The 26,040-nt window shown below is 46.3% G+C and overlaps 1 protein-coding gene across 1 annotated transcript in view; it reads left to right on the top strand.

The window, feature by feature from the left end:
• The first annotated feature begins 1,909 nt into the window (after positions 1–1,909).
• The window catches only part of adamts18 (ADAM metallopeptidase with thrombospondin type 1 motif, 18), a 249,863-nt gene continuing 225,732 nt past the window's right edge, over positions 1,910–26,040 (top strand). The window contains exons 1-2 of the mRNA XM_078210979.1: positions 1,910–1,925; positions 2,436–2,734. Coding sequence (XP_078067105.1) covers positions 1,910–1,925; positions 2,436–2,734 — 315 coding nt within the window. The remainder of the gene's footprint in view (positions 1,926–2,435; positions 2,735–26,040) is intronic.

Below are 26,040 nucleotides of genomic sequence, written 5' to 3'. Positions count from 1 at the left end.
ATGATTTACTTAACTCTTAAGAAAATGACTGAATTGGCTGCAAAAAAAAAGGCGTTTCGCGTGAAAGGGGTTGGGGAGGGTGTGAGTGTGAATCTAGCACTGGATAGGGAGGACTCATAGCAGACCGGGGTGGGGGGAGGGGGGGGGGGCGAAGGAAGGAAGGGGCACTGGGGCCAATGTTTAAAGGGATCTGGGCTTTGCACAGAGAGATATCAGGGAGTGCACTGCCTACAGCAACTCTGCAAACGGGGACGAGTTTTACGCTCTCGGTGCTGATTGGTCCCTGGGCTTTTGCAAGTGAGCGCCAGCTCGAATTTTCACCCCATTCATAGAAATCAGGCAGAGGCAGAGAGATAAAGAGGGGCATCGCATTCACATCCAGCACTGCACTCCCTCTCTCCCTGCCTCTCTCTCTCTCTCTACCTGTCCGCAACACAAGCCAATGCAAAAAAGCACCTCCAGCCCACATGCCAAAAGGACAGCAGCGTTGCAAGGCGCAAGACCCAAAATGTTAAACGACTGGAGCCGCGGCTTGCAAAGCTCACTGATACACTCGCCTTCTAGGAGGTAACAGACTGCTGCATTTAAAACAAAAAACATTTTTATTTGGGTCAAAGGAGCGCAGAAATGGACGGTTTTCCCCCGGCGGTGTGGAATGTACCTGCACCACTCAGCAACACGGCAATGCAACTTCTTCCAGCGTTCTGGCTTGGCAATATTATGCAGGCAGGTGCTATGAATTTAATCTCTTTTTTTTCCTGTTTATTAAGTTCAGTGTAAACTTTAAACCGCTTCATATTTAACATCTCTTGCAGGAGACACCCTGATTGCAAACATTGCGATCATACACACACACAAAGTGATGTTGTAAGATGTGTGCTAAACTTTTAACCCATTTTAACATTTCAACTTGCTTTTTCCTCCCTTTTCGCAGATTTTGCACTTCTGTTGCGCGACTCCTGAAAGTCAGAGGTCACCACACCGTCCCGATAGCACTGGAATCACTGATGGTTTGTAGATATATCCATACACTTTTATCAATACAGTTATGTTCGTGAATGCTGTAACTTCAACGTGTAAGAGACTCAAAGAGCCACATAGACAGTCAGACACAGATACTAACAGAGACACATATACAAATCAGACTGGGAGAAACAGGGACACACAGACAGAGATAACACACACACAGTCAGATCGAGTGAAGCACACAGACAGAGATAGAGACACCCAGTCAGGCAGAGAGAGACGCACACATACAAACACCGTCAGGTCGAGAAAGACACACATACAGAGACATCCAGTCAGACCCAGAGAGAGAGAGACACACAGCCCCCCAGTCAGGCAGACATACATACACACAGAGACACCCAGTCAGACAGAGAGAGACACACAAACAGACGGAGATCGAGAGAGACACACAGACAAGAGATACCCAGAGAGACAGAGAGGCACACACAGAGACACCCAGAGAGACTCATAGACACACACACACAGGACAGACACAGAGAGAGAGACAGAGGCACACACACACACACACAGACACTCAGTCAGACATACACACTGTCAGGCAGAGACACACATACATAGATTGAAAAACATACACACAGCCAGACACAGAGAAACATAATAAAAAAGACACACAAGGTCAGAGAGAGAGAGAGACTTGGACACAGAGACGGAGTCAGAGATACAGGGAAACATACAGACTAGGTACACAGACACGGGTGTAGACAGAGAGAGAGACACAGACTAGGCACAGACACAAGTAGAGACAAAATTAGAGAGAGAGACAGAAGAGAGCGAGAGACAACGACACAGACAATGGGACACACACACTCATAGAGGGAGAGAGAAACTTGCACACCCCCTCTCCCCACAGGCAGAAAGAGATCCACTTGATCTCCAGCTAATGGATCGCAGCATCCGTCACGGGCTGTGACATTGCCTCTTTGATTCAGGCTGTGGCGGAGCTGGATTCCGGGGCTGCGGAAGCTGAGCCCCGTTGTGTGGCTGAGATCAATGACAGATCGCGTTTGCATTGTGTGTGTGTGTGGAGCTGGCTGCAGCCGAATGGACCTGGCCCCAGAATAAAGCGCGCGGGGTGGGTGGTGGTGGTCGGGGAGGGTGGAATTAGACTGAGGCCGGGGAGGAGGGGGTTAATTCATTCATAATTCATTCCATAAAACCTTTTGTTTAATTCTGTTCAACTTGCATCTCGTATGTGCAATTAACAGGACACTAAACAGTGATTCTTTTAAACAGAAACATCACCAACATACATGAAAGCAGTTTCTTTTCTGCCGATTTAACCTCTTAACTTCAAAGCAGAATGAGGCGATCTCACCGAATATTTTTTTAAACATTGGGGCCGTTTGACAGCGGGGAGAAAGTTAAACACAAACCCCATTGAGTGTCAAACTCTTATCTCCTTGCAGACTATATAGTGGTGACACCTGTGGAGGTTGATTCGAATGGAGGTTACCTGCAGAGGAGCAGAGAGAAGCGTTCAGCGCCTGGAGGGAGCCTACACTACAAACTCGCCCTTTCTGGCCAAGAATTGCACCTGGACCTCAGACCCTCCAACCTGCTGGCTAAAGGGTTCAGGGTGCACCTCCTGGGCATGGGGGGTGTCACCGAGAAGCCCCTGCCCCAGTCTCAGGCCAACTGTTTCTATCAGGGATGCATCAGGAATCAGAGTGCTTCTTCCGTCGCACTGTCCACATGCGAGGGTTTGGTGAGTCTCTCAGCCCTGCCTTTCCTGCCTCGGGTATATTCTGCTCCTTCCCCACTTGTTACAACACGTCTATATTGTGCATGTTTCCCCTCCCACTCTTCAGTTAACCTGGAAACTGATGCCTCTTCCGCATGGCACTGGCTCCAATCTAATCTTCAGTAAATTGTGCAGGTTAGGTGGATTGACCATGTTAAATTGGCCCTTAATGTCCTGAGATGTGTAGCTTGGGTGGATTGGGTAGATAAATTGCCACTGTGGCTGGAATTTACCGGCACGCCTGCCCCAATTCCAGGGGCGGGCAAAGCTCGGAGAATGGCATTCTCCGTTGGCCTCGGGCGGGATGGTATGAACCTTGGGCGGACGTGCTGGTAAAATTCCGTCCTTAGTGTCCAAAGATGTGCAGGTTAGGTGGATTGGGTAGATACATTGGCCCTTAGTATCTCAAGATGTGCATGCTAGGTGCATTGGCCATGCTACATTGCCCCTTAGTGTCCCAAGATGTGTAGGTTAGGTGGATAGGCCATGCTAAATTGTCCCTTAGTGTCTAAATATGTACATGCAAGGTGGATTGGCCATGCTAAATTATCCCTTAGTGTCTAAATATGTACATGCAAGGTGGATTGGCCATGCTAAATTGTCCCTTAGGGTCCAAAGATGTGCATGCTACGTGCATTGGCCATGCTAAATTGCCCAAATATGTACATGCAAGGTGGATTGACCATGCTAAATTGCTCCTTAGTGTCCCAAGATGTGTAGGTTAGGTGGGTTGGCCATACTAAGCTGTCCCTTAATGTCAGGGGGACTAGCAGGGTAAATATGTGGGGTTATGGGAAGAGGGCTTGGGTGAGATTATTGTTGGTGCAGGCTCGATGAGCAGAATGACCTCCTCCTGTTTTGCAGGAATTAGAGCACTCAGGCTTTCTCCAGTGATATAAATTGTTGTGATCATTTGAAATTTGGTATTGTGTTTGTCCTGATGAGTTCAAATGAAAAATTTCAGCAACATGTCTTTCTTTGCAGCAATGACCATGTTCTGTAATCTCTGGTCTTTTTTTTAATGGATGGTTAGTGGGGCAATCCAATTATTCTGATGTCTTTTGACTTGTCAACTTGTACAGTTACCAGAGAGTTTCTTTGAAAGAATGGTGGGGCTTTCCCCCTTGCACTTTGCTCAGTTTTTAGATGCCACGCTGTTGTAAGCCAAATCCAGGGGCATGTTTCCACAGCTGTGTATAAACTGCGATAGGATAAATTGCACGAATCCTTTGAAATAAAACTGGCAGCTCATTCAATTTTTATTTTAGATGCATTCTCAGGATGTGAGCATCGCTGGCAAGCCTGCCATTTATTGCCCATCTAGAGATATCACAACTGAGTGGCTCGCAAGTAGAGGACTATTACTGTCAACTATGTGAATGTGGGCCTGGAGTAACGGACCATGATGTGGAGATGCCGGCGTTGGACTGGGGTAAACACAGTAAGAAGTCTCACAACACCAGGTTAAAAGTCCAACAGGTTTATTTGGTCGCAAATACCATAAGCTTTCGGAGTGCTGCTCCTTCGTCAGATGGAGTGGAAATGTGCTCTCAAACAGTGCACAGAGACACAGAAACCCTGTCATGATGTGGAGATGTCGGCGTTGGACTGGGGTGAACACATTTCTGTGTCTCTGTGCACTGTTTGAGAGCACATTTCCACTCCATCTGACGAAGGAGCAGCGCTCCGAAAGCTTATGGTATTTGCTACCAAATAAACCTGTTGGACTTTAACCTGGTGTTGTGAGACTTCTTACTGTGTAACAGATCAAGCCAGACCTGATGAGGATGAGAAGTGTTCTTCCCTGAAGGACATTAGTGAACCAGTTTTTAATCTCATTGCTTTATGGTCTCAGCAATCAGCACTTTTTAAACTGAGTTGAGATTTTCAAACCGCCATGGTGAGATTCCCATTCTGCGAAAATTTGTCACAATGATAAAAGAAGGAAACATCTTTGCATTTACATGGCGCCTTTCATGACCTCAGGATGGCTCAAAATGCTTTACAGCCAATGAAGTACTCTTTGATGTGTAGTCACTGTTGCTTGTTTATTTATCTATTGGTGTCACAAGTAAGCTTACATTAACACTGCAATGAAGATACTGTGAAAATCCCCTAGTTGCCACACTCCGGCGCCTGTTCGGGTACACTGAGGGAGAATTTAGCATGGCCAATGCACCTAACCAGCACGTCTTTTGGACTGTGGGAGGAAACCAGAGCACCCGGAGGAAACCCACGTGGACATGGGGCGAATGTGCAGACTCTGCACAGACAGTGACCCAAGCTGGGAATCGTAATGCAGGAAATGTGGCAACCAGTTTGTGTACAGCAAGATCCCACAAACAACAATGCAACAATAGCCATATAATCTGTGCCACTGATATGGCGGGGGATAAATATTGGCCAGTACACCAAGAAAACTTCTCTGTTCTTTCTTGCACTAGAATGGTGGGACCTTTTACACTCATTTGAGATGGGGCCTTAGTTTAAAATCTCATATGAAGGACAGCTCCCCTAACAATGCAGCACTCCCTTTGTACATCCTGCAAGTGGAAGTCTGGACTTTGTTATCCGTGGGGAGAGACCTTGACTGCGAACCTTAAATTGGGAGACGAGAGTGCCACTGAGCCTTAGTATACAGAAACTTGCGATAATCCACCTGCTGTCAAGATTCAAATGACTACTTTGTAAAGAAGGGAAAACCTACATCTACGTATCACCTTCCATCACCTCAGGGTATTCGAAACCCATCCCCCTGCATTGCCTTTCCACGATTGTCCAGCTGTGTGGGACTGCTCTCGCCCTTACCATTCTTATTTACCTAATTATGGCTAGAAGATCACTAGTTAGCATTAGCGGTTAGCACTGCTGCCTCACAGCACCAGGGACCCGGGTTCGATTTCCAGCTTGGGTGACTGTCTGTGCGGAGTCTGCATGTTCTCCCCGTGTCTGCGTGGGTTTCCTCCGGGTGCTCCGGTTTACTACCACGGTTCGAAAGACGTGCTGGTTAGGTGCATTGGCCATGCTAAATTCTCCCTCAGTGTACCCGAACAGGCGCCGGAGTGTGGCAACTAGGGGATTTTCACAGTAACTTCATTGAAGTGTTAATGTAAGCCTACTTGTGACACTAATAAATAGAGTTTATTCTTTTGGAGGGATACAAAAGAATGGTCTAGTTTGGACCAGGGAGCAGCGTGGGCTTGGAGGGCCGAAGGGCCTGTTCCTGTGCTGTATTGTTCTTTGTTCTTTAGTTTATAAACTTTAATGATGTCTTCTCTTCCTGCTCTTGCACTGTTACCTCTGTTGTGAGGGCGGGGATGGAGTTGGGAGCAGGGGCCAAGAACAGTAAGTTCCTGTTTGTCCGATACTGGATGTCAGATACCCAGTCAGATAACTTGGCGCCAGCGGGGGAGTGGGGAGAGGTAGTGGTGACTAATTATTCTCACCCAGTGTCCTTAGCATTAGCATGCTGTGATTGATCTGTGTGCTGAAAGTGAATGTCCTAATACTGTTTTGAAAAACGTGGCATGGTGGGCACAGTGGTACACTGGTTAGCATTGCTGTCTCACAGCTCCAGAGACCCGGGTTCGATTCCTGGCTTGGGTGACTGTCCGTGCAGAGCCTGTATGTTCTCCCCGTGTCTGCGTGGGCTTCCTCCGGGTGCTCCGGTTTCCTCACACAGTCCAAAAGACATGCTGGTTAGGTGCATTGGCCGTGCTAAATTCTCCTTCCGTGCACCGAACAGGCGTCGGGAATGTGGCAACTAGGGGATTTTCACAGTAACTTCATTGCAGTGTTAATGTAAACCTACTTGTGACACTAATAAATGAGGTGGGTGGCATGGTGGCACAGTGGTAAGCACTGCTGCTTCACAGCGCCAGGAACCCGAGTTCAATTCCTGGCTGGGGTCACTGACTGTGCAGAGCCCACACGTTCTCCCCGTGTCTGGGTGCCCGAGATTCTCCTCCGAATGCTCTGGACTCCTTCCACAGTCCGAAACACCTGCTGGTAGGGTGCATTGGCCATGCTAAATTCTCTCTCAATGTGCCCGAACAGGCGCCGGAGTGTGGCGACTAGGGGATTTTCACAGTACCTTTATTGCAGTGTCAATATAAGCCTACTTGTGACACTAATAAACTTTAAACTCTCAGAGATGCAAAAGAACAAATCAAGGACAATGGACTGCAAGGTTGGCGTGCATTTGGATAACATTTTAACATGTTAATGTGTGCCACTGCTCTTTACAGGAGTGTTGTCAAACAACATTTGACAAAGAGTTACAAAGCTGATAGTGGGGCAGAGTGCAAAAAGCTTGCTCAAGAGAGGTAGGTTTTAGGAACTGTCTTAAAGAAGGAAAGAGAGAAATAGAGCTTTTTACGGAGCTTGTGGATTTGCCAGCTGAAGGCCAGGGGTCAACTGATGAAAATCAGAGATCTGCAAGAGGCCAGAATTGGATAACACTTTGCCTTCCTCATGGGAGTTCCTCCTGCCTGAGACGTCCATGTGGAAGGCATCAGACTGTCAATAGCTTGGAGCATGTAAACCTTGTGATATGCTGCATGAATTTCCCCAATGCATTGTGTGACCATGTAACCACCTGAACTGTTTTTGTTGAAGTGAGGTGTGTCGCTGTTGCAATTGTTTCCCCAGCTGACTGTACAGTTGGATCCATCCAAAGATGTGCCAGAAGTTGTAAGCTTCATAATCTTTTAAAGGATTATTAGAGTTGAGCAATTCAAAAAGCTTTCAAATATTCAGGATGTGAAATAAGAGTTCAGTAAGCTGGTTGGCATGATCAAGGACTAATGAAACCTCTAGTATGGTGTGTCTGAATTTATCTTCAGTCGGGATTTTCTTGGAGCTGTTTACGCTGGGGGACCGAACACTTTTCTACTTTGAGCATCTGGTGTTAACACCGACTGCTCCAATGCTTCTAACAATACAGTTGGGAGTTGTAGGAGCATCATGTACTGCATCAATATGATCTACAACCCCACCCTTTTCTTGTTCCACAATCAAGTCATCCAGTGGCTTTAGTGAGATCATTAATTTTAGTTCCAAATTAGGGACAGATTTTAGGTGTTATTCTTGGTTCAGTGGTAGTGCTGTTGCCTCCCTCAGTCCTGCTGCCCAGAAGTCCCAGGAGGCAGAGAGATTGGGAATACTTAGTGGGCAGGAGGAAGAAAGAGGCAGTTGCACAGATGGTTTTGATCATGGGGTTAAAAAGTCCATATGCTCCTCGGATTTCTCTCTTGCTACAGTTCAATAAACCCCCTCCAACCTTGGCTTTCTTGACAAAACTTCGAACACACTGCTGTCTCCCACATGCACCTGCTCTCCTTCGGCCACTTTGAGAAGCAGCTTGAGAGATTTTTTTGTTAAGAGCACCATTAAGGGAGGTAGTGGTATAATGGTATTGTCACTGGACTAGTAACGCAAAGCCTGAAGTTCGAATCCCATCACGGCAGATGGTGAAATTTGAATTCAATAAAAATTTGGAATTAGAAGTCCAATGGTGACCATGAAACCATCACCAATTGTTGTTTAAAACCCATCTGGTTCACTAACGTGCTTTAGGGAAGGAAATCTGTCACCCTTACCTGGTCTGGCCTGATGACTTGGCCAATGCTTACTCCTCAACGAACATCACCGAGGATTAATTATCTGATCATCATCACATTGCTGTCTGAGGGAGCTTAATACAGTATGGGTAAATTAACCATGTTACAGCAGTGACAAGATTCAGAAATGCTCCCATTGACTCTTAAGATGCTTTGAAACATGCTGAGATTGTGAAAGGCACTATATCAATGTGAGCTTCTTTTTTAAGGGAGCTGTTTTCATGATGGGAGAGCTGGTGCAAAGCAGTTTCCTGCTGTCCAGTTCAAGAATTGGCAAATAGCACTGCAGTGTAACTGTTCACTTGCTGTGTGTATGTGTGTGTAGGAGGTCGGGCAGATGTTAGCAATTTTGAAGGCAGCCTAGACTTTTCCAGACATCGTGTATCAACCGGGATGAACCAGTGGGTCGCATAGATCTGACAGTACTCACAGATGTTTTAGGTACATACAAGCATCCTATTTTTATCGCGCTATCCAACGTGTTACTGCGTCTCCAGCAGAAATAGTTGGATCAAGAGTTTCTGATAGTAAGATATAGTGCACTGACTTATGGAAAAAATTCTGCAAATGTCCTGCTTGTAGCACATTCATCACAACAGCATGCTTTATGTATTTCAAAAAGACTTTCTGTGGAAGGGATCCAATTGCATTTCTTCTCATAGTAAAGGATGTTTCCTCCTTTTTTCAGGCCTGAGTTTGAGAATCTAGCCGGGTCAAATACTATAAATTTTACAGTCAAACTGTTTTACAGTCAATACGCGGCAGCATTCGAGTTGAGTCAAAATTGCAGCCATCACTCTGTGAGAGGATACAATTCTGTTTAAGCTTTGTGTTTACTTGATTTGTGATGAGCCTTAGGCCTGTTTACATTCAGGAAGTTAATTCAGATTCCGATTCAATTAACTGTCTTGGTGGAGTAGATCGGGGGTGGCGGGGGTGGCGGGGGGGGGGGGGGGGGTGGGGTGGGGGGGGGGGGGGGGGGTTGGTGGGGTTGGGGGGAGGGGGGGAGGTGGAAGGGTGGGGGGGCGGGGTGAATGGCAAGGCTCGAGTCAAGATTTTACTGTATAAATTGTTCATTAAACTGGCCGGAGCCATGTTTGTTTGTTCAACCCTTTGTGTTGGCTATTTGTTTTGCTTGATAAGAGATTTGGAATGGTGATTTCCAGCGCTTGAAAGGAGTCCTGTTTACCGTCAGCCAACCCTTTCATGTTCTGTTCCAGTTCGGGCATCAATTCTGATTGCAGAATTGGGTGAACTGACCCTTACGAAAAGGGATTCTGCAACATGGAACAAGCGGGTTGCTGTGCTATGGAACGCCAGCATCGTGCGCCTTAGAGATTTGAATCTTTTCTTTTCTCTTCTCCCCCTCCAACCCTGAACAGCAGAAGTTTTGGTTAAATCTGTTCTTATCATGACATGTGGAGCACTAATGGACTGTAATGTTTGTGTCATTAACCTCCAGCCGAACCCCATTAACACTGATTGTTTCAAATGATACTTTTCTGACATGGCTCCTGGCAAGCCACTCCATTGTGCCAAAGGGCCGCAGATGCCACATGGACTGCAGCAGCAGTTCAGGAAAGTGGCTCTCTACCACCACCTCAAGTGCAATTAGGGATGGGCAGCAAATACTGGCATTGCCAATGACGCCCTAATCCAATAAAGAACAAAACAATTATACTGGGTAAGGTAGGTGAAGGGTCAAGGAGGTTATCACCAGGATGAAATAAATAGGAAAGCGGCCTGAGGGTAAATTAAATGGTTAGGTGTATATTAGATAAGAATTAGCTGCATTGTTCTCTTTATCCATTTACTGGATATGGGTGTCGCTGGCTAGCCCACCGTTTATTGCCCATCTCTAGTTTTTGATCTGATTTGATTTATTATTGTCACACGTATTAACGTACAGTGAAAAGTATTGTTTATTGCGCGCTGTACAGACAAAACATACCGTTCATAGAGAAGGGAAATGAGAGAGTGCAGAATGTAGTGTTACAGTCATAGCTAGGGTGTAGAGAAAGATCAACTTAATGCAAGGTAAGTCCATTCAAAAATCTGACAGCAGCAGGGAAGAAGCTGTTCTTGAGTCGGTTGGTACGTGACCTCAGACTTTTGTATCTTTTTCCCGAAGGAAGAAGGTGGAAGAGAGAATGTCCGGGGTGCGTGGGGTCCTTTAATTATGCTGGCTGCTTTGCCGAGGGAGCGGGAAGTGTAGACAGAGTCAATGGATGGGAGACTGGTTTGCCTGATGGATTGGGCTACTTTCAAATTGTTAGGTGTATATTAGATAGGAATTAGCTGCATTGTTCTCTTTATCCGTTTGCTGAATATGGGCGTCGCTGGCGAGCCCACCATTTATTGCCCATCTGTAGTTGCTCTTAAGAAGGTGGTGTTGAGGTGCCTTCTTGAACCGCTGCAGTCCAGGAGGTACAGGTACACCCTCAACACTGTTAAGGAGGGAGTCCCAGGATTTTAACCCAGCAACAGTGAAGGAGTGACCATATATTTCCAAGTCAGGATGCTGAGTGGCTTGGAGGGGAACTTCCAGATAGTGCTGTTCCCATGTACCTGCAAAAACCTTTCACGCGAATAAATCTACAAAGACTTGTACAATCTTATAAATGTTGCTGAAAGATGTGCTTAATTTTATGGTATAAAAACAAAATGATGGTAAATCTCAGCAGGTCCCACATCATCTGTGAAGAGATCATCATCTGGGCGGCACTGTAGCACAGTGGTTAGCACTGCTGCTTCACAGCTCCAGGCACCTGGGTTCGATTCCCGGCTTGGGTCACTGTCTGTGTGGAGTTTGCACATTCTCCTCGTGTCTGCGTGGGTTTCCTCCGGGTGCTCCAGTTTCCTCCCACAGTCCAAAGATGTGCGGGTTAGGTTGCTTGGCCATGCTAAAATTGCCCCTTAGTGTCCTGAGATGTGTAGCTTAGAGGGGTTTGCGGGTAAATATGTAGGGATATGGGACTAGGGCCTGGGTGGGATTGTGGTCGGTGCAGACTCGATGGGCCCAATGGCCTCTTTCTGCACTGTAGGGTTTCTTCCTTTCTTCTTCCTTTCTCGAATAGAGCCAATGTTTTGAGTCTGGATGACCCTTCGTCGGAGCTGAGAGCAAAGAGAATCAGACGAGATTTATACAAGGGCGGGCTGCTGAGATTGGTTGAAAGAAATGTAAATGGTAATGATGAAAGCTGAGAAAGGTGCTAAAAATGTCCATTAAGTGATCAGAATGTGTGATTGGTTGAACACAGGTACAGATTAAGGGACTACCTGAGGAACGTGGCAGTTTCTCTGAAACAGGAGGAGGGTTGGAGACAAGATGGAGAGTGAGAATAGAGAAGTGGAAAAGAATGAAAGATGATAAAAAAAAAGGATGAATGAGATGAGAAGAAGGAATGAAATAAAAATAAATGGTGGGGCGGAGACTTCATGCTCTGAAGCTGTTGAACTCAATGTTCAGTCTGGAAAGCTGTAAAGTGCCCATTCGGAAGATGAGGTGTGTGTTCCTCCAGTTTGTGTTGGAACATTGGAAAAGGCCGAGGAAGGATATGTGGACAGGAGAGCAGGGTGCTGTGTTAAAGTGACAAGCGACAGGAAGGTCTGGGGCCTGTTTGCAGACGGACCGAAGGTGTTTGGCAATGCGGTCATCCAGACTGCTTCATTTTATGGTACCTTAGATTGTGGAAATAGATATATCTTTTGTAGCTCCAAATACTCTTTAAATGAGAGTTACCAGGCAAATCCATGTGGGGTGACTGTGAATTTTGTCTGTGTTTTTGCATCAAGCAAACATTAATTATGTTAGTTGAAAGGACTATGTCATTAGTGGTTCAGATCCTCTTGATGAATCACTTCTGAAAGGGGTTTGGGGTTAAAATTCCTCAAAGCTGCTGTTTAATACAGTCCTGGCTTGCGCTTTCCCATATATTTGAAATTAAAGGATAGAAAGCGGTGGGTAGCGAAAGTGTAATTTTGTGATTTGCAATGTGCCAAGGAATTGTTTTGTATTTCCAGCTTTGTTGTTTGCGTTATTGTGTGCCATGTGGTGAGATATTAAACCCTAAACTTAGGATAATAACAGACACCGGCAGAATGTTAGAATGCACACCTTAACATTTTCCCCATTGAGGAGTTCAGGAGCTTATAGCTTCTTTCAAAGTACATCATGAGACAGGCAAGTCCGGAGATTTCCTAAGGGACTTACTGTTAATGGACATAAATCAATCTACATATTGATAATCATTTTTACCTCTTCAGAGTGAAGTGCTATATTTCATACAGTGCAAAGGGATAACACATCTGTAATTCTTCCGAGGTGCAAAATGGTCCATAAGACTTAATTTCACACTGGGCGCTGCCTCTCAGGTGAATCATTGGGTGCAAATGTGTGGTTGTCACTCCCATAACCATGGTGTAACATCAACTGAAGCTCCTTGCAGCAGGGTGGCACAGTGGTTAGCACTGCTGCCTCACAGTGCCAGCGACCCAGATTTGATTCCGGGCTTGGGTCACTGTGCGGAGTCAGCACGTTCTCCCAGTGTCTGCGTGGGTTTCCTCCGGGTGCTCCAGTTTCTTCCAACAGTCCGAAAGATGTGCTGGTTAGGTGCATTGGCCATGCTAAATTCTCCCTCAGTGTACCCGAACAGGTGCCGGAGTGTGGCGACTAGGGGATTTTCACAGCAACTTCATTGCAGTGTTAATGTAAGCCTACTTGTGACTCTAATAATAAATAATAAACTGCTGAAGAAACAGTTTTACCCCGTATGCTACAGAATAAACAAAAACTTCCGAAGACTGTAATGCCAACTTATGCCCGGAAACCATTAATACCTTCAACTTCTTGTACAACCACCTAAATTAATGGACATCGGCCAGAGAAGTTGGTGTGAGCGATCCACAGTTGTAGATCAGTGGGGAACACTCCTGCCTCTCACTCTCAGGTCATTGATTTAGGTGTCGCACTCTAGAAAGCTGAGCACATATCTGTGTTGCCATTCCATTGCAGTACTGAGGGAGTGCTGCACTGTTGGCTCCACCTTCCACATCAAGTGAACATGAAAGGTCCCATGGCACAATTGTGAAGAAGAGCAGGGAATTTCTGCTCATCTGGTGCCCTGGACAATATTTGTCCTGATGTGGAGATGCCGGCGTTGGACTGGGGTAAACACAGTAAGAAGTCTCACAACACCAGGTTGAAGTCCAACAGGTTTATTTGGTAGCAAAAGCCACTCACTTTCGGAGCGCTGCTCCTTCATCAGGTAGCTGTGAGTTCTGTTCACAAACAGGGCAAATAAAGACACAAACTCAATTTACAAAATAATTATCTGACGAAGGAGAAGCGCTCCGAAAGCTATTGGCTTTTGCTACCAAATAAACCTGTTGGACTTTAACCTGGTGTTGTTAGACTTCTTACAATATTTGTCCCTCAGTCATGTAGGCAATGGTGAAAATGTGGAGCTTCTTACCACAGGGTGGATAGCATAAATGTACTTAAGGGAAGACCAGATAAGCATATGAGTGGAGAAATGAATGGAAGGATATCCTGATGGGATTAAATGAGAAATGATGTCGAGCATAAATGTAGGTATGGGCTGGATGGACCAAATGGATGATTCCGATGCCAGTACATTCCATGTAAGACTTCACGTAAGTTTCATCATAGAATCCCCTACAGTGCAGAAGGAGGCCATTCGACGCATCAAATCCGCACTGACAACTATCCCACCCAAGCCCAATCCTTGTAATCCCCTTGACATTGAGGGGAAATTGCATCCAGACCTGTTCCCCGTAACCCCATATATTTACCCCGCTAATCCCCTTAACCTACTCATCTTGGGACACTATTGAGCAATTTAGCATGGCCAATCCATCAAACCTTCACATCTTTGGAGTGTAGGAGGAGACTGGAGCACCTGGAGGAAACCCACGCAGACACGGGGAGAACGTGCAAACTCCATACAGACAGTCACCCGAGGCCAGAATTGAACCCGGGTCCCTTGAGATGTGAGGCAGGAGTGTTCACCTCTATGCCACCGTGCCGCCTTGGTCATGAACTAATTTCTATTTGTGGGAGATTGCAAATTGGCTGCCACGTTTCCTACATCACCGAGTGACTACACCTCATTGATCGTAAAGCGCTTTGGGGATTCCTGAGGTTATGAAAGGCATAATTAAAATTAAAGTTTTTCTCGATATAATTTCTTACATTACTCCCAAAGTTTAGTAGGCTAACATCACCATCTGTATTATTCCTTGTTGCAGCATGAGCGCCAGGGACTCAGGTTCCAAATCCCTGTCTGTGCGGAGTTTGCACGTTCTCCCCGTGTCTGCGTGGGTTTCCTTTGGGTGCTCCGGCTTCCTCCCACGGTCTGAAAGACATGCTGGTTAGGTGCATCGGCCATGCTAAATTCTCCCTCAGTGTAGCCGGACAGGTGCCAGAGTGAGGCAACAAGGGGATTTTCACAGTAGCTTCATTGCAGTGTTAATGTAAGCCTACTTGTGACTAAAAAATAAATCAACTTCAAACTTTAAAAATAAACATTACCCATCACCCCAAAAGCGTGGAATGACCACCGGACACTGCCTCTCAGCTGGGCGGCACAGCGACACAGTGGTTAGCATTGCTGCCTCTCAGCACCAGGGACCCGGGTTCAATCCCGGCCTCGGGTCACTGTCTGTGCAGAATATGCATGTTCTCCCCATGTCTGCATGGGTTTTCTCTGGGTGCCCCGGTTTCCCCCCACAGTCCAAAGATGTGTGGCTGAGGTTGATTGGCCATGTTACATTGCCCCTAGTGTCAGGGTGGTTCGCAGGGTAAATATATGGGGTTACAGGGATCAGGCCTGGGTTGGATTGTTGTTGGTGTAGGCTTGATGGGCCGAATGGCCTCCTTCTGCACTGTAGAGATTCTATGATTCTATGAATCATTGGGTGGAAATGTGTGGTTGTTCCTGCCACACCATGACATAGCATCAACAGAAGTTCTTTGAGAACAATACTGCAGAAGAACCCTATGAGTATCTGGGCACAGACTGTGTGAACCCTCACAGGCAAGTAGAAGCCTTGGTTCATGCGTTTTGATTTTGTTTGATCAACACCGATGTTAACTTAATAATGCATACAGGTATTGCAAGTAAGTATGCATTGTTCCCATGTTCGCCTGCCAGTGAACGTTTGGTTTCTGCAGCGAGAAAGACGTCCAGTGTAGCCAACATGCCAGAAGAGACCTGGCTAGTTGCAGTGAATGAAAGATTCCCCCATGACTTGTGTTTGTTCACATGCCAGGGTGCCACAATGTCCCCAAAAACCTGGCCCTTCCCACACGCTTGGTCCTCATTACCAGGCAGAGATCCATTTGCGTTACGATGCAGAGATTAGTTTCAGAGTTACCCAGATTGACGGTAAAGTTGAACTGGTGGAATGCATGTGTCTTTCATTATACAGGCGACTGATGTGACTAGGAAGTGTTTCAGTGATTATGGTTCCAATTGAGGGTCATTTGGAACTACCAATCATCTGTTTGTTAGAACCTATGGTGCACACGAGAAGTTGAGACTTTCGAGGAAGTTTCTCGAAACAGAGTAATAGGACATCCATCCCTCCTGTACTCCAGAGATCACAGTGGCTTGAAGATCACTCAGCACCAGTATTTAAGTGCAGACAGTGAGACTTGCATCTATCTGGCACTTTCCATGACATAGAATACATAGAATAGAATCCCTACAGTGCAGAAAGAGGCCATTTGGCCCATCGTGCCTGTACCAACAACAATCCCATCCCCAGGCCCAATTCCCATCACCCCACATATTTATGCTACTAACCACCCTGACACTAGGGAGCAATTTAGCATGTCCAATCAACCTAACCCGTACATCTTTGGACTGTGGGGGGAAACCGGAGCACCCAAAGGAAACCCACGCAGACACGGGGAGAATGTGCAAACTCCACACAGACAATCACCCAAGATGGGAATCAAACTCGGATCCCTGACAAAGTGAGGCAGTAGTGCTAACCACTGTGCCACCATGCTGCCCCTTTGATAAAGAAACGCGACCTCAGGACATCCCAAAGCACTTTATAGCCCATATTGTGTTTTTGGCTGTGCAATCACTGCACAGAGGGTTATCGTTCCGATAATTGGCCGAACTGAAACCAAGAATCATAGACTTGGCAATGGCATCTTCCTACTCTTGTACTCAAAACCTGAGTGTAGTTCCTGTAATTTCCAGCACAGGTAACCATCAACACAGGTAACCATCAATGTTGGCTCGCCACCAACGCCTCTACTTTCTCAGAAGGCTAAGGAAATTTGGCATGTCAGCTATGACTCTCACCAACTTTCACCAACTCTCACCATAGAAAGCATTCTTTCTGGTTGTATCACAGCTTGGTATGGCTCCTGCTCTGCCCAAGACCGCAAGGAACTACAAAAGGCCGTGAATGTAGCCCAATCCACCACGCAAACCAGCCTCCCATCCATTGACTCTGCCTACACTTCCTGCTGCCTTGGCAAAGCAGCCAGCATAATTAAGGACCCCACGCACCCTGGACATTCTCTCTTCCACCTTCTTTCTTCGGACACGTACCAACCGACTCAAGAACAGCTTCTTCCCTGCTGCTGTCAGACTTTTGAATGGATTTACCTTGCATTAAGTTGATCTTTCTCTACACCCTAGCTGTAGAATGTAGTAACACTACATTCTGCACTCTCTCCTTTCCTTCTCTATGAACGGTATGTTTTGTTTGTATAGCACGCAAGAAACAATATTTTTCACTATGTTAATACAAGTGACAATAATAAATCAATCAAATCAAATCATAGAGAAAAACAGTTTTAAGATGCTGTCACCAGATTAGTTTGCAAAACAAATTGGCATTGTAGGAGGTTGTTTTTAAAAATTGAATTCTCAAAGGTACACTCGCTGATGTGAGCATTTCATACGCACTCATCAATCCCTGATTGGACGTACCTGAGTGCCTCCTTTGGTATGTCTGGGCTCTTGTGAATAGGACACTACAGTATTCCTTCACAGAGTTCCACACTATACAGTTAGGTTTTTTAAAGTTTATTTATTAGTGTCACAAGTAGGCTTACATTAACACTGCAATGAAGTTACTGTGAAAATCCCTGAGTCGCCCCTTCGGGTACACTGAGGGAGAATTTAGCATGGCCAATGCACCTAACCAGCACATCTTTCAGACTGTGGGAGGAAACCAGAGCACCCGGAGGAAACCCACGCAGACACAGGGAGAATGTGCAGCCTCTGCATAGACAGTGACCCAAGCCCGGAATCGAACCCAGGTCCATAGTGCTGTGAAGCAGCAGTGCTAACTACTGTGTGCCACCGTGTCAGCCCATATCCACTAGACAGTAACACGTCTAGACTGGATAGACTGGGACTTTTTTCTCTGGAGTATAGGAGGCTTTGGGGGTGAACTTATAGCAGTCTCTATAAAATAATGAAGGACATAGATCAGCTATAGAGTCAAGATACTTTCCCAAAGTGAGGGGAGTGTAAAACTAGAGGGTATAAGTTTAAGGTGAAAGGAGAGAGATACAAAAGGGTCCAGAGGGGCAATCTTTTCATACAGAGGGAGGTGAGTGTCTGGAATGACCTACCAGAGGTAGTAGTAGAGGCGGGTACAATTTTGTCTTTTAAAAAGCATTTAGATAGCTACATTGATATCGAGGAATATGGGCCAATCACGGGCAATTGGGACTAGCTTAGTGGTTAAAAAAAGGGTGGCATGGACAGGTTGGGCCGAAGGGCCTATTTCCTTGCTGTAGACCTCTATGACTCGATGGCTCTATGACATTGAGTGCTCAGAAGGCACCTGAGACTGAAGTGTCCAACTGCTAACTTGTCTGGAGTGGTCCCACATGTTCATCTTCTCCTTTCAACCCACACATTGAGCCTGTCTATTGCAGCTGTCTCCATACCATTTGCTGAATATGCCACCTCTAAAAGCACCACAGTGTTGCGTCTGTTTCCCATTAGTTGACATTGCAGAACATTTTCTCAACACATAATAAATTAGGAAACCTTTAGGAAGCCTTTCTTGGGTGTTTTGTGGCGTTAGTGATTTAAGACGGTGATCATTTTTCATGCCACAACTGAAGAAAATGTTTAATTTCACTTGTGACTCACAAGTAGAACTAAAACATGAAGTAAAGTTCTGTTCGTGACCCAGCTGTTTGCTGTTTGAAATTGTTTACTGTGCAGCTTGCCTTCTGGATTTTAATTTTTCTTTGATGTCAGTGACATGGGGGAAAGGATTTGTTTTCTTGTAAGCGTCAGGATCAAATGAGGATGATCGGACACTTGGGATTCCTTAAAATGGAATTTCCTGGTGTCTGAATTCAGTGAATTTCTATAATTTGCTTTACTTACTGATTTACCTCAATTCTGTTACATTAATAAAAAATCTTTCCGGGATATAGAAATTGCTGGTCCAGTCATATCAAGTTCCATCCAGATCTTCTGTCAACCTGGTATTGAGATGATGGAGCTCAAACAGTCGTTTGGTAGCCCACAACTCTAGTCACCATCAACTGGTGCATTCTTCATACAACACCTCCACCAATCAGAGTCCATTTGCCAACCAGTCAGCACTCTCTTATACAGCCTCAATTGTTGTTTTCCCCTGATGCTGGTATTCTTGCAAAGTGTCCTGATGAGTGTAAGACAAAAAGCTTAGATGTGTCTCTTTTTTTCAGCAGCACTCAAGAGGGCGGTACGGTGGCACAGTGGTTAGTGCTCTTGCCTCACTGCGTCAGGGACCCGGGTTCAATTCCAGCCTTGGGTGAGCTGACTGTTTTCCCGGTGTCTGCCTGGGTTTCCTCCGGGTGTCCCGCTTTTCTCCCACAGTCCAAAGATGTGTAGGTGAGGTTGATAAGCCATGGTAAATTGCCCCTTAGTGTCAGGGGGACTAGCAGAGGTTATGGGATAGGGCCTGGGTAGGATTGTGGTTGGTGCAGACCCGATGGGCCAAATGGCTTCCAGCTGCACTGCAAGGATTCTATGATAATGGAGCTGTTGACAATTTACAGCAATCAATCCCTGTCAGTTAGTCTGTACTAAGCTAAATTCCCAGTTGCAGAGAGCATTGGGAGCCATTAGTCCAAAGTCATCTTTTTCCTAATCATCATCATGCAACACCCATTGTCTGTCCAGCCTCAAGTTACTCATCTGCTGAGTTATTGTATGATATTTTGGCCTGTGCCACTGGACTGAGTATTACTGATCTGTTGCTCATTTTCTACCTGGCTCAGAGTTTCCAATCTCTTCCTTACTCATCGTGAAGACTTGTTTGAAAACCGGTCATCAAGCGGAGAGTTTGTAGAGGTGCCAGCTTGGCTCAGCTAGCAGCACTCTCATCTGTTGAGTTAGCTGTGAGTTCAAACCCCATTCCACCTGAATATATTGGAAAGAATTTATTGGGATCACCAGTGAGAATCATGGCGGGTGGGGTTGACTTGATCAGGGGGGAACCAAAATCTCAGCTTCACGCTGGCAGATTGTGTTGAAGGGTTTAAGTTGGTGGTGCTTCAATGACAGGTTGGGACTCACGGGGTCCGGTGATGGGAGCCCCTCTTCCCTACATTTGCAATCCATGAATACTCGTTAAATCACAGCTTCTGCAAAGTCAAACATTCATGAATAAGTAAGCAGCAATTGGGGAAGTCATGCCCCCTGATTTCCAAATGGGCAAAGGTGGCATGCACCTGGTGAGGTGGTCCATTTGGATCACAGGTGAATCATTGTCTTTGTTGAAGACTGAGGAAAAGGGAGGGGAGCAGGGGAATGGTCACAGATCGGGACTTCTGGCAGTAGCAGGGGCAAAGCAGCTGGGGGGGAATGAGGGGGCGGGGGTAGAATGAGAGAGGGTGGAATGAGGGGGGTTGGAATGAGGGGCGAGGTGGAATGAGGGGGTGGGGTGGAATGAGAGGGTGGGAATGGAATGGGGGGTGGAATGAGGGGGTGGGGTTGGAATGAGGGGGTGGGGTTGGAATGAGGGGGTGGGGTTGGAATGAGGGGGCAGGGGTGAAATGATGGTGTGGGGTTGCAATTGGGGGCGGGGCTGGAATGAGCAGCTGGATGTGGAATGAGGAGCCGGGGGGTGGAATGAGGGGGCGGGTGTAGTCCTAGGAGATGATTCAGAATTCTGAGGAGGTGACTGATGTGGATCGAAGGTTGAATTGTTGGCTTCCAGACAATATATCCTTTCTAACCTACAAACCTTGTCCCTGGCTGACCTGTTCTCGTGAGTCACCTGAGGAAGGAGCGGCACTCCGAAAGTTTGTGATTCCAAATAAACCTGTTGGACTTTAACCTGGTGTTGTGAGACTTCTCACTGTGCCCATCCCAGTCCAACGCTGGCATCTCCACATCATAAGCAAAGAGGCCAGATTTAACATCCCTTCTGAGATAAGTTAACTGTGCAAGGAGTGGGAACCAAAAACGGGACCCGCCAACTGTGCAGGACAAAGGAACTTTATGTTTATCTTTGCTCTCCTCTTGCCATACGCCAACCTTGGAAAATACCTGTTCTCTACCTGTAGAGCTGTGGTTGTCATAGGGGTTCTTTTATAGCTCGCCCTGAGGGGCACTGTATTCACCTGATGGCAGGTTTGGCCACATCCATCCTGCCACTATCCCATGACGTTTGTGCTCCCCATTGCCCGCCCTTTAAAATTAACATTAAATTCCTTACACATTGGATGTCAACAGACATGCAGACACGGCTCAAACTTTGATTTGATTTATTATTGTCACATGTTTGGGCTACAGTGAAAAGTATTGTTTCTTGCGCACTATACAGAAAAAACATACCGTTCATAGAGTACATAGGAGAGAAGGAAAGGAGAGGGTGCAGGTTATAGTGTTTCAGTCATAGCTAGGGTGTAGAGAAAGATCAGGTTAATATATAGGAAGTCCATTCAAAAGTCTGATGACAGCAGGGAAGAAGCTGTTTTTGAATCAGTTGGTATGTGGCCTCAGACTTCCATATCTTTTTCTTTCTCTTCCACATTTTGACCTGCTTCCCATGGATTAAAACCTGCCCCTGGTGTCTTAACCAAGGCACTTTATCCTTACCTTTGGTCTCCTCTTGCCATACGCCACCCTTGAAATATACCAGCAGGGAAACTTTATTATCTTAATCTGGAAAATGTGTCCAAGTTAATCTCGAAAATGTGTCCAATTATTGAGCTCCCACCCATAATTTAATCACTCAGGTGTTCATGGAGTTATGATGTTTTTGGAGGGGCATGTTCAATTTCAACTTTAATTAAAAATGAAATATATATTCTTTGGATTTTTGCCAGCGTCGCTGGAGATCTGAAACACCCAAATTTCAGAAATCATTTATTAGATTGATGTGATTGAAAAGGGTTGTGATGAGGAATGTGAGTACAATGTCATAACTAGTTCTCTAAAAGGCGAAAGAAACGATTTTTTGGGTTGTCAGATAAAATGATTTGCATCCTGGTTTTCTGGTTAGGTGAGGGGAGAAGCAGCCAGCAGAGGAAGGAAGATTTTATTTCAGCTGTGGAACTCCTCCTTCTGGCTCAGGTGGCCAAATGGTTAAAATGTTGGTAGTTCAGTTCTTGCCCTGAACCTCCTCATAAGGTTCCTCGTTCAGGTCCCACTCCTGGGACTTGAGAACCAAAATCTAGGCTGATGCTCCAGCGCAGTACTGAGGGAGTGCTGCACTGCTGGAGGTCTCATCTTTTGGATGAGATATTCAACCGAGTCCCCATCAGCCTTCTCGGCTGGATGTAAGAGACCCCCCCGGCGCTATTTTGAAAAGAAGAGTGGTTGGCCCTGGTCTCCTGATCAAAATTTATCTCTCAAATCAACCTCACTGGAACAACCCCACTGATTGTCACATTGCTGTTTGTGGGAGCTTGCTGTGTACAAATTGAGTGCTGCAGTTCCTTCATTGGAAACTTCACTTCAGAAGTACCTTGTTGACTTGAAATGCTTTGAGATGTCTGGTGATTGTGAAAAGTGTTAAATAAATACAAGCCTTTTTTTTTCTTTTCCACCCAGCACCATTTAGTTTTTCTTGATGCTGCCACAAGTTAATTTTGCTTGAAAGGGTAAGATATCTTTTCTGGTCACTGGTACGTGGCATGGATTTTGTTTAAAAAGATCTGTCAGCAGAAGTTTGTTGGCCCTCTGCTTTATGCATCCCACGGACATGGGTGGGATTCCCTGGCCTCCCCATGGTGTGTTTCTCTGCGGCAGGAGGTGGCGTGCCATTGGCCAGTGGCGGGATCTCCTGGATTTCCCATTGGCTCCACCCCACACTGTCGGCGGGACCAGAAGATCCCGGTGGCGTGACCAGTTCATCATATTTTGCCAGATGGTATCACAGGGTACTATAGACACTGCATCTAACATGTACGAGGAGGTAGCCTCAGAAGTTTTTAAAAGTTTATTTATTAGTGTTGCAGGTAGGCTTACATTAACACCGCAATGAAGTTATTGTGGAAATCCCCTAGTCGCCACACTCCGTGGCCTGTTCAGGTACACTGAGAGAGAATTTAGCATGGCACCGAACCAGCATGTCTTTCGGACTGGACAGTAAGTAGTCCCACAACACCAGGTTAAAGTCCAACAGGTTTATTTGGTAGCATGAGTTTTTGGAGTGTTGCTCCTTCATCAGGTGAGTGGGAGTTGGGTTCACAAACAGGGCATACATAGACACAAACTCAATTACAAGACAATGGTTGGAATGCGAGTCTTAATAGGTAATCAATTCCACATCATGTCTTTCGGACTGTGGGAGGAAACTGGAGCAGCCAGAGGGAACCCATGCAGACACGGGGAGAACGTGCAGACAGTGGCCCACGCCAGGAATCGAACCTGGGTCCCTGGCACTGTGAGGCAGCTGTGCTAACCACCGTGCCACCGTGCAGATTGTCAGCACACATCAGTTGGTAGCTCTTACGTCTCTCAAGCAGAAAGCTGTAGGTTCAAACCCTATGGCTGAGACTTGAATAGGTAATCCAGACTGATGCTTTGGTGGCATACTGAGGGAGTACTGCACTGCCAGAGGTGCTGTCTTTCTGAAAGGGATGGATTGCTTTTCAAATGCACTTAATCGGCTGTAAGGAATTACAGTGGCTGATGAGTGAAAAGCCCCAAGGAAATTCCCAGCTAATGAGGGTGAAGGATAGGCAATCTTGTGCTTCAAGGCAGCAGGCCCGGTTTGAACAGTGCGAATAGATAAACATTCTTGATAGCCTTTGGGGGATTTGGGAGCATTGATATAAAACTCTCCCTGTGGGTGGAGTGAAGCCCATGACTGTAATGTGTACACAGTGCTTTTCACACACTAAATGATCTTTTCTCAATCCTTGGTTTAAGTAGTTACTGTTTGGTGATACATGCGCAGATGATTCTATTAGATAATGACAGTTCAAGTTGAGATATATTGGCAGATAGATTGCAAATTGAGGAGCAAACGAGTCGGTTCGTGTCAACTGAGAGGTTGTTGCAGACTGGCTGTTGCATTCAGCGGTGCTGCTGTGAGACTGGAGTCGCACATCGGCCAGACTAGGAAAGAACAGCAGCTTTCTTTACCTGGAGGGACATTCGTGAACCAGTTGGGTTTTTGCAACAATCTAACCGATTCACAGTTACTCATCGCAGCCGGGATTTTTGCGATGCTCGGGCGGGCATGCGCCCCACCTGGAAGCGTGTGAAATTGTGTGAGAAAGATGTTGGGCACCGGTCCCAGTGTCATCGCACACCAGCACGATATTTCGGTGGCGAGTGCACGCGGGTTGGAGCCGACAATCAAGCAGTCTTGCCCATTCGACACAATTTTTCCTGGCCCTTCTGTTTTTGCGGTTAGCGGATGGGCCGATTGAACAGACGGCCTTTACGTTTGACCTTCACAGAATCATAGAACCCCTGCGCTACAGAAGGAGGCCAATCGGCCCATTGAGTCTGTGCCAACCACAAGCCCACCCAGGCCCTATTCCCCATAACCCCACACATTTACCCTGCTAATCCCCTTGATATTAGGGTCAATGTTAGCATGGCCAGTCAACCTAACCCGCACATCTTTCAGCCTGGATCTAGGATGGGATGGACTGTCAGGGCTGAAATAAAATTAACCAGTGTGTCTGGGGACTGTGGTCTGTGTATGATAGCACTGCCTAGATGCTCGCAGTGTAGTTATCTATTGCAATTTATTTCTCATGGGTCAACAGCCCTCCCTGAGAGAGCTCTGCGGCGGATGTCTCCCTCGAGGGAGCAGGTTAGGGTTTCCTCTGAGCCCACACCCTCCCTGGCAGTGCTCAGTCTTTAACAGAGCGCTTTTCACTCTGGATGCCCATTAATTGGCCAGCCAGCGTGAAATTGCTCTCTGGTGCACATCACGGGTGGGAACTTTCAGACTCACTGAGTGCGCGCGTCCGATGTGCGAAAAATTCAGGCCCAGATTTTTACAATTGAATTCATACTCTCAAATTATCACGGTGGGATCCGAAGTTGCCATCTCTGGATTATTGGTCCAATGACATGACTGGTACAACTACCTTCGGAATCACGCTGAGGGAAAAATAGACTCAGGAGGAGAGAGGGATAACTCCTTGAAAGATCCAGCAAATGAACAATGGACTGAATGTCTCCTTCTGTGATGTCCATGATATTATTTGACCATGTGCTTCTTTCATGTGTTCACTGCGTAAAACTACCTCTTACATTTTGGCCAGAAGTTGGTGGAGAAAGTGAAACCCCATTGGCAGTCAGGCAGGAATTTCTGGCTTTTAGACCAGTGCGGCCAGAGACTTCCGTCCTTTGTTTCTATTAGTGTCACACTTAGGCTCACATTAACACTGCAATGAAGTTACTGTGAAAATCCCCGAGTCGCCACACTCTGGCACCTGTTCGGATACACTGAGGGAGAATTTAGCATGGCCAATGCACCTAACCAGCACGTCTTTCCAACAGTGGGAGGAAACCGGAGCACCCGAAGGAAACCCATGCAGACACGGGAAGAACGTGCAGACTCCGCACAGACAGTGACCCAAGCTGGAAATCGAACCCGGGTTCCTGGTGCTGCGAGGCAGCAGTGCTAATCACTGTGCTACTGCGTTGCCTGCATTGATGAAGCCATTCGCGTCTTGTCCTCAACAGTACTGGAAGAAAATTGCCAACGGTTGACGTTTTTCAACCTTATATTTTTCACCAGATCCACTTTTATTGCAGGGTATACAGTTTTGTTAGCAACATTTCAGCAAAGTAGCACTTTTCTATTTTTCCAATTAAGGCTGCGGGTGATGTTGGATTTTCCAAATGATGCCCTGTGAGAGTAATTTGTGTTATTCTGTAGCAGGAGGAAGTAATGACACTTGCTGGGATGTCACTAGTGGGATCAATTTGAGGCAATGAACCAGAAGTTGAGAGAGAAGTATATGTGTTAAAATCATAGAATGATGCAACATAGAAGGAGGCCATTCAAAATGCCACACCTGTGTCAGTTCCGAAAAAGAACAATCCAATTAGTCCCCATACACTGTCCGTTATTCATATCACTCTCCCCTTCAAATATTTCTCCGGTTTCCTTTCAATGGATTGCTGTTGAATCTGCTTGCACCATACTATCAGGCAGATTCCACAT

The sequence above is a fragment of the Mustelus asterias genome, chromosome 4 (assembly GCF_964213995.1).
Source record: "Mustelus asterias chromosome 4, sMusAst1.hap1.1, whole genome shotgun sequence".
In the NCBI taxonomy this organism is placed as follows: Eukaryota; Metazoa; Chordata; class Chondrichthyes; order Carcharhiniformes; family Triakidae; genus Mustelus; species Mustelus asterias.
Note: the sequence above shows the minus strand (reverse complement) of the source record. Positions and strands in the feature narration are given on the sequence as shown.